The sequence below is a fragment of the Acomys russatus genome, chromosome 9 (genome assembly GCF_903995435.1).
Source record: "Acomys russatus chromosome 9, mAcoRus1.1, whole genome shotgun sequence".
NCBI lineage: Eukaryota > Metazoa > Chordata > Mammalia > Rodentia > Muridae > Acomys > Acomys russatus.
Window position 1 is genome coordinate 20,477,281 of NC_067145.1, and position 14,202 is coordinate 20,491,482.

At 45.3% G+C, this 14,202-nt stretch overlaps 1 protein-coding gene across 3 annotated transcripts in view; it reads left to right on the forward strand.

Moving 5' to 3' along the window:
* The window catches only part of Retreg1 (reticulophagy regulator 1), a 132,180-nt gene that overhangs the window by 88,378 nt on the left and 29,600 nt on the right, over positions 1-14,202 (forward strand). Inside the window, exon 1 of one of the 3 annotated variants that reach the window (XM_051151004.1) lies at positions 10,771-11,156. The exons of the other annotated variants lie outside the window; for them this stretch is intronic. Within the exon in view, the coding sequence (XP_051006961.1) occupies positions 11,122-11,156 (35 nt within the window). The 5' untranslated portion in view covers positions 10,771-11,121. Of the gene's footprint in view, positions 1-10,770; positions 11,157-14,202 lie in introns of those variants that run through there. 3 annotated transcript variants of the gene reach the window in all.

The following is a 14,202-nucleotide window of genomic DNA, read 5'->3' on the forward strand; positions in this document are numbered from 1 at the left end:
AAGCAGCTGTTTTCTCTCCAAGAAGGCTGGATGGTGTTGGCCAGTAGCTTGGTTCCCCAAACCCTAAAGCCTGAGGAAAAGTTTCTTTAGAATCTGAGGACATCTCTCATTCCTGGCCAAGGCTGGTCGTGGTAGGGCTCACCTGGCTCAGGCCACTCTTTTGCCACATGGCCCAGGTCAAAGAGGGACTTGGAGAAAGTTTTCTGTTACCCAACCCAGAGCTTGAAAATGACAGAAAAATAAATAATGAACACCCACAGTTGTGTGCCTGATCACCTCCAGCTCAGCGTGACTCCTTCGCAAAAGAGCTGTGTAAACGCATAGCCAAGAAACTCATCAGGTATTGCTCAGGCGGTACTACACAAGCGAATGTAATAAGGAAGATCATGGTGCCAGAAAAATCATTTCATAACCTGCTATTAAACAGGCGCATATGTATAATTGCCTCTTTGTTATACTGTGTCTTTAAACGCTGGAGATAGTTTCTTTTTAGTTGAGCACCGCCCCCATCGAGTCACGCATGCTGTCCTCCCTGTCCTCAAAGACCTCTGGCTCCACCCCTTGTGGCCTTGGGAAAATTCCATTGCCTTATGCTTGCGAAGGGCATGGAGGCTTGGCCCGAGTTCTCGCACGGTTATGGCTGTTTGCTCTCAATTTCTTAGAACTAGGGTATTTCTGTGTCAAGAAGGAACTACACCCCTCAGATACACACACTGCCTTATTGCAGAGCTGTGAGGGAGGGAGCAAGCAGCAAGGCTGAGGCCCTGGGTGGACTGACCGACTCTCCTGGGTGATTTGACCCCTGAAGAGTTAGACTACACAAGTGTCTAAATTCTTGTGGGAATTTCATAGGTGTTCTCACGAGGGGCAGGGTAGATGGCACGGAAGAGTGCGTGGCTAGAGGAAGGATGGGCAAGAGAAGGAAATTGATTGGGTAGCAGAAGCACATTGAGTAAAGGACAGTGGTGATGAGGAACCGAGGCGGGAACGAGACGGGGCACCATTAGACCCAGGGGATCAATACACCACCCCGCAGAAGACAGCCCACTTGCAGAGACCAAGTTCATTGTTAGGAAATGGGTCTCAATAGTGGCCGGACACAGCAGAGGAATCCCTGTGGTGGGGTGATGTGATTTACAAGGCTGGATGCCTGTTGTCTTCTTGCTCCTTTCCTAAGCTCTTGTCAGAAAGCGGCCTCTCCCTCACACCATTCTGAGCCTACACCCCACCCCCACCCCACCCCACCCCACCCCACCCTCACCGCTCTCCACCCTCCACTCAGGATTCCCTGACACTTCCTGCTGCTCTTCTCAGTCCGCCACCACACCTGGCAGCCTCCCCTGTTTCTGGCTTCCCCCCACCTCTCCCCTGCTCCCTCTGCATCCTTTAAGCACACTTAGGCTGGTCACCCTGGGGCGATTGCTTCCTTCACTGCTTCCTACATAGCTTCGCTTTGACAAGTCTTAGGATTAGACTGTAGATGTGGTTCAGACAGGACAGAAAAAAAGTACGTGGCTCAGTTTGGCTGGGGCAAATTGAAACTGTTTTGTGGCAAAGAAGTAATTCTATTTTGGGTTCCCACTGAGGCCGTCAGAAGTTGACAAAATACAAGTTATGACTATTTGGGACAAGACAGATTATCACACAACTTATGTCTCAGGTAGGGGCAAAGGTTGTGGTGAAAGGGGCCAGCTGATGGTTATAAGGGGTGCAGCTGGGGAGTGTCTGTCTCAGGCTGGCTGCAAATGGGACTGCACTGACCATCCTAGTTTATAATCTGTGGCCATAAGAGAACACCATGGATTTGGTAGTTCCTGGGAGTGAAGAAGTTCAAGGTGTGGGCAGGGCCTGAAGCCCACTCTTGTGACAATGATCCTGTCCCTGCCTGAAAGGAGGCAGACTCATTGGTGGAACTTCCATCCTCAGGATCCAGTGGCCATTCGCCAGCCCCAGCTCCCATCATCACCAGACTGGAGGCTCAGCTTCTACTAAATGAGATTTGGACACCTCCAAAGTAGAGATGTTTCTAGAAAACAGATAAGAGGAAGGGGACAGAGTAGAGGTGGGGAAAGTTAATGGGTTGGTCTTTATAGAGTTGCTAGTTTTGGCTGAAAAGATCTTTGAGGAAAACCTTCCTGTGTGACACTTCCAGAAAAGGTAAAGTTACAGTGGGTTGAGTGTGGGGGGATTGTAAGAAAAGACAGAGTGTTCTCTTTTCTCTTTTTCTGCTGTCTAGCCAGGTGGTCCCACTATTCTCACACCTTCATCCAGTGTGGGGGTACACAAGGACCGGTGTCAAGATGCCCTTAGACTGAGGCCATGCAGCACACCCTGTCCCCACTGGGATCGCATCAGCATGTCTTATTTCTGCTTTAGCTGTATCTCCAATGTGTTAAGGTTTGGCATAGCATTGCACTTGAGAGAAAAAGAACTTTGTTGTTGTTGTCAAAACCACCAATCAGTATGACTCTGCCAACCACCGAGCAGGAGAGAGGCCTGCTGGTTACACTTGATTGCCCAGCAGGCTGAAGGCTCTCTGTGGCATTGTTTGTGACATGTACATACATGCATATTGGATCCTTTGACTTAGCTTTCTTGTTTTTGTTTTTTTTTTGTTTTTGTTTTTGTTTTGTTTTGTTTGTTTTAATCTAAAGAGAAAAATGTTCTCTTTCACTTAGCTCCAGAAGTATACTGGCCTTAAGACTGATGCCATCCCTCATCCCACTATTGCAAAAAGTACATTATATCCTCTGAATTTATGCAGCAGATGACTTCAGTATTGACATCAGTGGAATATGGCCAGGACGAGAGAGCCACACTTACCCTCTGAGTCAGGATTCCAAGAGTGGAAATGTCTTATGGCCTGTTCTCAGTCTCACCCTGTTGATTACCTTTTGTGATCTGTACTTTGTCCCTTCTGACTAAAAGCAATTCTAGAATATTGTTGAAACAGTTGCTAAGGTTGTGTTAACACTGTGACTTTTAACTTTTTTTTTTTTTTTATGGGTTGTTTGCCTGCATGTATGTCTGTGCACTGTCCATGTGCCGTGTCTGAAGAAGCCAGAAGAGGGTTTTGGGTCCCTAGAACTGAATTTACAGATAGCTTTGAGCTGCCATAGGGGTGATGGGAACTGAACCCAGGTCCTCTGCAAGAGCAGCATGTGTTCTTAACTATTGAGGCATCTCTCCTACCTCTCACTGTAAATTTTTGCTGGCTAATTAAAGCTCTTAAACTGTCCTAATGGAATCCAATAACATCATCTACAGTAGACATATTTTTAAAAGGTTAAAAAAAAAAAAAAAAAAAGAAACAGATGAAACTGCTTTCTATAACTATAATTAGCCAGTATAGCCAAAGGAATTCTTTTAGTATGACATCTGTATAGTAATTATTAATTAATTAATTTCATTTATGTGCATTGCTGTTTTGCCTGTATGTCTGCCTGTATAAGGATGTCAGATTTTGGAGTTAGAGGCAGTTGTGAGCTGTTTTAACATGTGGGTACTAGATTTTGAACCCAGTTCCTCTGGAAGAGCAGTCAGTACTCTTGACTGCTGAGCCATTTCTCCAGCCCCTATGTAATAATTATTAATGACATGTTTAACAGTCTATTTTCCATTTAGTTTTAAAAGCAAAGCAGTGTGTGTATATTAAAAACACATCTCAATTTAGATTAGCTACATCAAGGGTCGCAATTGGTGCCGTTGTGTGCATTTTGTGGCACTGAATGCTAATACAAAAATCAGTGTGGTTCCTAGTCCTGACTGATATGTCTGCAACACGGGTTCCTGCACCTGCGGGTTAGGGAATACCACAGACTTCAGCCCTCGACAAAGAACTACAGACAACAAAGGAATGCTTAGCGCTGAGGAAATAAGTCTTCCCCAGGGGAGAGCACCAATTAGTTATCCAATACCAACTGGTCAACCCTCAAGGCAAATGTGTGTAAGTGTGTGTATGTGTATGTGTGTAACATTATATGGACTGAAGAGATTGCATTTATATATTTATTTATTCTTGTTCATCTTAATGGTTATCCCATCCCTTGTATCCTCCCCTTCCTCCCTCCCTCCCTCCCATTTTCCCCTTACTCCCCTCCCCTATGACTGTGCCTGAGGGGGACTTCCTCCTCCTTTATATGCTCATAGGGTATCAAGTCTCTTCTTGGTAGCCTGCTATCCTTCCTCTGAGTGCCCCCAGGTCTCCCCCTCCAGAGAGTGGGGTATGACTTTCACACGTACTCTGGTGCATTTATATATTTAGTAGAGTGTGCATGTGCATCTCTCTGTGTGTATGTATATGTAAATATGTATATATACATATATGTATGTGTATAACATATAGATTGAAGAGGTTACATTTATATATTTAGGAGAGCCCCCCCCCCCTCTCTCTCTCTCTCTCCCCACCCTCAGTGTGTGTGTGTGTGTGTGTAACAAAATTTGAAGGCCATCAATTTGAGAGGGTGCAGGTTAGAGGTAAATGAGAGGGGCTCAAGTGAGGAAAGGGAAGCAGGCAAACACTGGGACTGTGAAGTCACTGGGTAGCCTTTCTTTGTTCCACAACCATCCTAATAGAGGCCCACATCACAAGTTAGGTGAGCCGACTATGCTCACCTAAGGAGGGGTCTGCTCTCCTTTGCAAGGTGACAGGGAAAGCAGATCTGAGATACAAGGGTGAGAGGTAGATAGGAATGAAATTATTGAAATATTAAAGCCTCCCAGGGATCCTGGAGAGAACTCTGGCACTGACCAATGAGGAAGATCCAGGAGGGATCTGGCTGGTAGACTGAGATAGAAAGGTTCCCAGCCATGCCAGGCTTCCAGATCTCTCTGAGTCCCAGGGAAAGTCCTAAGCTGGCAGTCTTGGTATTGAGGATTTGTGGATTATAGAGAATCTTTTAGCTATACCAGCTCAGATTGCTACCCACAGGAAAAAAATCCCTGGAGACACGGGTACCCGAGCTGCAGCTGTGGAGCCAGGGCAAGCCTCTGGCTGAATGTGGTGCACCGGTGTGCTCAGGGCTCATTGGCTGCAGATGACCGAGGAGACTTTGAGGAGAGTGCAGATGCCCTCCCAAAGAGAATGGCTCTCCCCTAACTCAGCCACAAACATCCCAGAACACCCCGCCCCCACATCAACTGGAAAGACCTCTGCCCCTCACTCTGTGGCATACCTGCTCCCAGCTGCCTGAGCTGGCACTGACTGAATGACACTATTCCGAAGTTACTTACTTGAGCTAGCCCCTCTTATTTGGTTTTGCTGCCATGTAGACTTGGGCCATCACAGTGAGAGTACACAAATTGAGAGCCACCTACAGCTTCTCACATGCCTGGAAGCTTCAGCAGCTGTCTACTGTCCTCACCTGAGATACTGTGGCTTTGAGAATAACCAGCCTCACAGTGTGTAAGGAAGGCCCGTTTCCTCTGGAGCTGCATATAGTCCCCACATTTGAGTGTCGTGGTAGTATCGGGGATTTTGATTAATGTTCCTCTGTATTCTAGAGTCTACAGGCTCTTCTAGAACAACTGACTAAATGGTAGTCTCACATAACCTACCAACCCATCCATCCTAAACACACAATATGAACGCTAATAAAAACAACAGCGACACAGCATTTGCCATTTTCTCCACACAAAGTGCTTACAAAGTGGCAGTTCCAGAAAGCCCACATGCAGGGTTCTGTGGAGAACTGGCCAAATTCACCCCAAGGGAAAGTGGTGACTATTAGGACCACATTTAGATCTAAAGTTTATGCCCTTAGCTACTGGGCCAGACCTACTCCATTGTCCTCGGCGACAGCTTCTGCTGGAGAAAACCTTATCCTGACATGGCAGAGCGTGGGAAGGCAGGCGATCAGGAGACTAGTGTGTAAGGATTTTTGTAGCAGAGAAGAGAAGCTGGATTTCACTTGGCAGCAAGAGAGGGTGGGAACGTTGAGCCGAGAATGGTTGGTCACGTGGGTGACAGTTGATGGACAGGAGACTGCTCAGAGTGTAGGTGCTGTGTTTTGACTGTGCTCCCAAGGAAAGAGATTCATGTTCAAGAAAACTCAATATGCAAATTCACATGCTGATGATATTCGGAGATGTGGACCCTGGGAGGTACTTAAAAGTTGACTAATTAGAGTGGGGCCCTTGTGATAGCATTAGTGGTTTTATTGAAAAAGGAAGAAACACCCAAATTAGTAAAATTAGTCCATCTTGCCCTATAATGTTGATTTTAGAAAACATTTTTGTACAATTGCACACATGTGTACAGCCTGACAGACTTCTGTAAGGACCTGGAAGTGGGATGCATGGGTTCTTCCCTCCACACTGGGCTTGATCTCACAGTGTGACCGGATGGATCTCTACTTCACTCTTTACCCTGAGTTTAAATGGTGTTTTTGTTTGTTTGTTTGTTTTTGCCATTACTCATACTTCTAGGGAAATAGTTTCGTCAGAGTTAAGTTTAAGTTGAGTACAATATCTCCTTACCCACAGCAGATACATCCCAAGACCACAGTGGATACCGGATTCCATGTGTAAGACTTAGCCCTGTATGCATTGCTTTTAAAAAACATCCATGCACTCCTATGATAAAGCTTAATTTATGCCCTGGATGAAAAGGCCTGGTGGCACTCAGAGGAAGGATAGCAGGCTACCAAGGAGAGACTTGATACCCTATGAGCATATACAGGGGGAGGAGGTCCCCCTCAGTCACAGACATAGGGGAGGGGAGTAAGGGGAAAATGGGAGGGAGGGAAGAATGGGAGGATACAAGGGATGGGATAACAATTGAGATGTAATATGAATAAATTAATAAAATATATTTTTTAAAAAGTTTAATTTATGAAGTAGGCACAGTACCGATTTGTGGTGTCCTGTAGATCATAGTATCTTTAGCACAGTTTTCAAAATTTTGTCAAACCAAGGACTCTCATCTTATCATGAAAGGAAATGCCATATGTTATATTTTTGTTTTGTTTTGCTTTGTTTTGTTTTTTGTCTCTCTGGATGGCCAGCATCATGGATCTTATACTACGGGACTATTATTGTAGGTTTAATAATGGTCTCTCGGATACAGTCAGCACAGTTACCTCGATAGTCTGTCGGCTAACCTGAGATGCTTATGAAGTGACTAATGGGCAGGTAACATATACACTGTTGATACTGAAAAAGGATGGTACCCACGTGTGGTAAAAAGAGAACCAAGGCAGAAAAAGTAGGACAACACAGGGTGCCTTGAGGTTAAAATTGATGACTTGTTCATTCCCAGGACTTCCCACTGGAACATTTAGACTAAGGTTGGTTGTGGGTAACTGAAAGCATGGAAAGCAAAACCGTGGGTAAGAGGAGACTACTCTAACCCTGTTCCAAAAGAACACTGGCATTAAACACATCTTACTTCTGTCTCACTTGCATTTTCCCAAAAGTAAAATGTTACTCATGGTTGTTGACTGCTGTCGGTGTCCCCCACCACAGGCTTTAGCATGAGGACTCTGCCAGCCTTTCCCTCTGTTTCACAAGTCATGTCTTGCCCAGAGTGGCTTCTGGAGATTCAGCTGTCAAGTCTAGATTCTCTCTAGCAGGAGTTAGAAGGAATAAAATGAGATTGTACTAGATGTCCTCTAGTGAAAGTCCCCAGAGCTGCCCAGTGGATTTGCTGACACCTTCTCCGTCCTAACTTAAACACAAAGCCTCACTTTGCTCAAATGGGCTGAGCAATCTAGTTGTACCCTGGAAGGCAATGCACACCACCAACCCGGGTTTCTGCTCCCTGGTGGAGGCAGAGGGAATATGAGAACACCCATTTCCACAAGAGCTCTGGCTTTTTGCCCCTCGTTGCTCACACTGTTTTTTAACTTCCAAGAGAATTGGTGGGGGGTGGGGCTGTCCTCCTATCCCTGCTGGGGCTGTCTGGGGCTGTCCAGAGTGTCCCTCAAAGCTGCTGTTGAGGATGTAGCCACGACATAAAACACTAGAGATTGTGTGAAGAGGCAAAAGGCACCATGGAAAATAGACAGCTTTCAAATGCTATTTTTATTTTTTATTTTTTAGGCCATATGGAATGGCAAAGAGAAAGTAAAGTATATTACTAAAAGTAAATGCACACACATTTGAGGCTAATGTAAATAGAGGAAAATCTAAAACCTTGAAATGTCTGGGACACGAGCTTTTGCCGGGTGTGAGGCTGTGCTGGATCTCTGGCCAGAGGAGGGCTACCGACTGTCGCCAGTGGCCATCTGACTTTTTGAGGCTATGATAACATCTGAAAATCTTGGCGATAGCTTCCTTGGGTTGTTTCAACTTCTGGTTGTTTACTAGACTTTCAGGTCAACAGCAATGAAGGAACCCATAGTTCCTAGTTCCCAGGACAGAAAGTGACAGTTAAGTCAAGAAGTGGCACACAGAGCCTTAGTAGGGACAGTCATCAGCCATGTGCCTGTACTCTGGGATGTGTGGTGTGTGCTGTCCTTATTTTCCCTCCTTATCTTTGTGAGTTTTACAAAATGCCACAAAAATACCTCAAGGGGGGCGATCCAGAGCAAGTAGTTTGGAAAGGCACGAAGGTGTGAGCACTTCAGTGCGTCCTTACTCACTATGTCACGGCAGTAACTGGTACTCCATTAGCTCTGACCAGTGGATTCTTGTCAGAAGCGAGAGACAAGTTTCAGGTGTACATCTTCAGATCTGGGGTAAGCAGAGGTCCGTTTAGCTATTTAATAACTAGATAACAGAGTCCGTGCTGTCCGTTGGCTAGATCTGGATAGGGGGTTTAGGTTTACTGCATGCACTGTCCTTGGTACAGTAGTTTGAGTAGACTCTCCCCCCAGCCCCCCACCCCGGGTCCAGACCCGCCAGCCTTGACGGTCTTCTTGTAGCTTTCTAGTGCCCCCTATTTGACCATTTCCTCTTGGTGGGGAGGCCTGGTGGCACTCAGAGGAAGGGTAAGCAGGCTACCAGGATGAGACCTGGTAGACTGTGATCATATGGTGGGGGAGGAGGTCTCCTTCTGTCACAGACCTAGGGGAGGGGAATAGGGTGAAAGAGGGAGGGAGGAGGGAATGGGAAGATACAAGTGAGGGCATAACAATTGAGATGTAATCTGAATAAATTACTTAAATAAAATAAAAAATACAAAAAAAATAAAAAATAATAAATAGATGAGAGCTTGGAGAAAGACAAGGTAAAATTAAGGGGCTAAACTGGTCAGAGGTGGGCGTGAGGCAGTGGAATTTTGTTGTCTTAAGTTCAATGCAAGTGCTGACCTATGATGGGTTCTCAGTTCTGAGAGGGGCTGCAGCTTCTAGTGACGTAGCCCACGGCTTTGGCTCTCCAAGGGTTCTGCTGCTTTGATCTACGAACTCTGACTATGAGTCTGCTTTCAAGGTATGTATTTGAGAGCGCTCACTTTGGCAGGGCCAACATTAAAGCCTGAGAAGATTAGCATAACCCTGTGCAAGGATGACATTGCAGACTCATGAGGTCTGCCATATTAAAAAAAAAACCTAAGTTATGCATTGAAGGCCATGTTCCCACCTTAGGTATATGTACTTCAAACCTTAGATTTGCCAACCTTACGTCTAAAGCACCATTCTCTGTGTTAACTGCTGTATCGCTTAGTGCATCTGTTTTAAAGCATAGCATGCATACATCATTAAATGGCCAACATTTTCCAAAGGAAAGCAGATATTTAAATTCTCTGACTTTTTAATTCCTTGGTGATCTGGGGGAAAAAACCATTTTTTTAAAAAAATTTTTATTAATTTATTTTTGTTACATCTCAATAGTTATCCTATCCCATTGTATCCTCCCATTCTTCCCTCCCTCCCATTTTCCCCTTATTCCCCTTCCCTATGACTGTTCCTGAGGGGGACTTCCTCCCCCTGTATATGCTCATAGGGTATCAAGTCTCTTCTTGGTAACCTGCTATCCTTCCTCTGAGTGCCACCAGGTCTCCCCCTTAAAGAAATGCTCAACCTCGTTAGTCATCAAAAAAACCATTTTTAACAAAGATACCATGCGCAGCACCACTTAAGAGGCATGTTTAGGATTAGCTAACACAAGAAGGGGAGCATACATGCTTTTCAAGGGAAAAAAATCATTTAATTATTACATCTTGCTTGGAATCATCCCTTATGTTCTTAGTCAACAAAAGGCTTTCATGGATAATATTAAATCAGTCTCCTGGCATTTTGGAAGCAATTGAGAAATGCATAGAAAAAAAGTATAACACCTCTCAGAGCCAGCAGCTGGCCCTGTGCCTGTGGCCCATTGGCTGGCTAGCTCCAGCTCCCGGGCCACAGTGAAGGCGTGGGGAGGGGGGGGGGGGGGGGGGGGGGGGACCTTTGATCACTGGGACACACAGCTGTCATTCATGTGCAAGCCTTTTGTGAGTTGGGAAACTTAGATGATGTAAAGGAAGCTTTTCTTGCAAAGTAGTGATCGCCCCATGACTTTGTTTTGTTTTGTTTCTCCTTTTTGATAAGAGACTTTTTTGCTGAGTGGCAGGTATTATACAAACAAACCTCCCACTCTCTTGCCCGGACAGCCCCTGTTTTGTTTTGTTTTTCCCTCCTCCCTCCTCCCCTCTTGTCTCTCTGCTCTCCAACTCCCCCCTGTGACTCAAAGGAGGAGAGCTGATAGCTGGAGTGAGGTTTCAACCTGCCTGTGGCCACTCCACCTTCTGGTAGGTGCTGAGATCGTGCCAGGAAAAAAAAAAAAAAAAAAAAAAAAAAAAAAAAGGAAGGGCAGGCAGGCTGCTAGGTGAAGTCATCCCTGGTGACACCTTCTCACACGACTTCAGGGAAAATGCTGGCCTCTGGGCAGCACTCCCTCCCAGCTGCCTGTCACGGTACTGGGAGTGAGAGGTGACCTCTTTATTTTTAGCAGGGAGCTATCATAACAGTCCAGGGTTCTGCTTCATTCAAGACTGGAGGCAGGCACTTTGGAAGTTTGTAAACACCAGCTTTCTGAGTAGAGGAGGAACACTTTTCTCCAGAAAGGGAAGAAAGAATTCCCCTGCTGGGGTTTCCTCCTCCAGAGCACCTGTGTTGTGAACAGAATCACAGTCTCTGGCCGTCTCAGCTCGTGGCAAGCAGGTGCGGCTGCAGTTAAGATTCTTAAAGGGCAGAAATGCCTGAAGGCGACGACTGTGGACCAGGCCGAAGGTAATTGTGACATTTTACTTTTCTGGAGTGGGCTTCGTTTGCTGCTGTTCATCTTAAAAAAAAAAAATATTCTGACAAGTTTAAATATGTTTAAATGAAAATTATAATTCCAGGAAATTTTCTTTGGCAGACACTTAACAGAGTCAAAATTAGCAGCATAAGTTTAGACATGCAAAGGGCTGGTTGGTTTTCCTCGAGTAAGGAAATAATGGCCCGGGACTTTAAAAACTAATTTTCCCACACACAATTTGAGTCTACTTGAAGTATTTCATGCTTGTTTTTCAGTTGAGTAGATGGTGGTTGAAATTTAAGCTCATGACTTTTTTTTTTTTTTTTAGATTTGCATTTTAAAGATTTGACAGACAGTTTTGAGTTGACTGGTAGGCCAATTTCTCAATTTTGATAAATACTTCTTAAGCTATACATTTTGGAAGTGTTACCACTCCCTGCTGTGTGGTACATGGTTGTAAATGTCTTCATTGCTTCTTTGCTGCTAAGAAGTGGGTACCAGGAGGGCAGTGGTGGTGCTGGTAGTCAGTGTGTGCTGACTTAAGTGTACCTGCCCCCATGCAGTCTCCCATCCAGCCCTGGCAGACAGTACAGGAACCTGCTACATCCTCCCCGTGGCTTTCCAATTGAGTTCACCAAAATTTGGGTATGAAGAAGTAGAAAGAAAATTATGAAACATAGAAAGGTTTCATGGTCCATCTTTATTACCAAAGAAAGAGAACTCTCTAGAAACAAGACCCCTCGGACTATTGCTGGAAATTATGGCCCTGTGGTGTGGTTTGTGTGGAGTGAGTTAGCCAACTGTGATAGGTTCCTCAAAGTCTGCATTTCTCCGTGGTTCGCTAGTCTCCCCCAAATTCTATTAAATGAAAAGAAACAGATTGACATTACATTGAGGAACTTTCTACATAAGACGAGACTAAGCCAACCACCTGACTTTGGCCTTTGTAACCGTGCTTGGCACAGTCTGTGGACTTATTGGTGTGGAGAACATTTCTAGAGACTGTGTCTGCACTGCTTGGTGCATGGGTGTCATACATTTCCTTCCCCCTACATCCGTACATCCCCCAAAGCGAGGCTTTCTCTTTTCTGTTACAGCCAGGCACTTCCACCAGCTCCCTGAGTTCTAGACCAGCAGGCACTTAAAGCAAACAGAATGCCCTGGCAAGCCACTCTCCACCAGGGGCCCAGGCGTCCTGCTCAATCTACACTTCAAGGAGACGGACTTGGCAGAAGTGGACTGAGGGCTGCTCTCATGAGAAGCAGCATTATCAAAATTAAATTAAATAGTAACTAGTTGTTGATAAGGGATATCTCAAACTGTTTGCTATATGAGCTGAGCAAACTTTAGCTTTTTCTCTGAAAGTTTCACTAATAAAAAAAATTAAACAAATTAAAAAAGAAGCATGTGTACATGCGTACACGTAAATATATACACGATAATTACTATCATCGCCAAGGATTGTAATACATCGCGATGCAGGTGAAAACCTCTCCCATGCCTCTGAGGTAACATATTCCTGTATCTTGTTCTTTTATTCTGTAGCCCTTGGCAGATTGCTTTCTTTGTTTTCATCCCATGTACTTGTTTGTTTTTCCTCTCTCTGTGTAGAAATGGTGAAAGATTGGAGCTAGGCTAGAATTAAAATATTTATAATTGGGAGAAATTTTTCCTCTTGCTAAATTTGAGATGGCGTGCTTTTGGATAAGTCCTTTGGTGCTGTGTCCAAACGAGAAGTACGTATTACACGTCACGAGTCTGCTGACAAATGTGCTCTCAGAACTTCATTGCAGCAGCCCCTAATTGCGTCTCACATCAAGGCTGATTATGTTGTTTGATTCTCATTTTAGAATTTGATGTCCTGGATTGCTCTGTATCTGCCAGGGAGCTAAATAAGAGTTTGGTCTTTAATAAACTCAAAACTTGGCAAACAGTGAAGCTCGCAATGATAGGGGCATCTATCGTGTTCTGGGACGTGGGCATCACAGATACCCTCTCTCTCTCTGCTGGATGGCTTACAGCCCAGTGGATCCGGGTACCATTTTACATTCACCCGATGGATGAAGAAACTCTCCTTTTCTTTAGCCAGTAGTAACCACTGTTAGTAAGAACACTGGGCGAATCACTGCCAGTTTCAAGGTCAAGAGCTGAGGGGAAGGGGCAAAAAAAAAAAAAAATCTGAAGTAGGCCTGGGAAATTAGAGAGGCATCTAAGCAAAAAGCACTCGATGCCAAAGAAGAAGGGGAAAAATCCAGGAAACTAGACTAGCTCCAGGCATATGGGAAAGCTTATATGGTAGCCTGAGGCCTGGTGGTTCCTTATCTGACCTCCTTTGGTTCCTGCCTTGGAGCAGCAGCCAAGCTGGCCCCTGGGAGGCCCTGCTTTGATGGGTGAAGGGCGTGTGAGTGAATCAGCCATACCCTGTTCCAGATGACATGGAAAGAGATGGCCTGGGGGTATGAGGTTGGGGCCTGTCTGAACATGAAACTCACTTTACACTTTCAGTGTGTCTTGCCACGAAAGCACGTTAACTGGGTAACTTTGTTCGCACATTTACTTGTTCTCACAGTAGAAAATTTGTGCAGCTCTGAAGCTAACCAGCTGCTGTACCAGGTGATGGGTTGGTAGGTGAGGCCCATGCTATCTGAGGGGAGAGATGGCACAGCGGGAAGCAATCAGCAAGGAGGAACGTGTGGGTCATAGGGCACAGTTTAAAGTGGTACCATGAGAGAACACCTAGTGTCTGTGCAGAAGCTCAGGTGCCTTCAGAGGGAGATGCGGCAGCTCTGGACTCTAGAGCATTGCTGTTACTCCACTTACAGCGCAGTAGAGTTGGACAAGCTTGTTTTGCAGAGGCCACCGAGACTCTAGAACTGTGAACTTGGTTTGTGTTTCCAGATCATTCTGTTGTTTTCTGCCCTGGAGTGGTGGGACTGTTGCATCACTTCTCTGAAATGCGTGCAGCAGGAAGTCCTGGGTTTCAGGATCCTCCATCCCTTCCATCCTTGTCACATTTGCATATCTGTAATGCAGTGT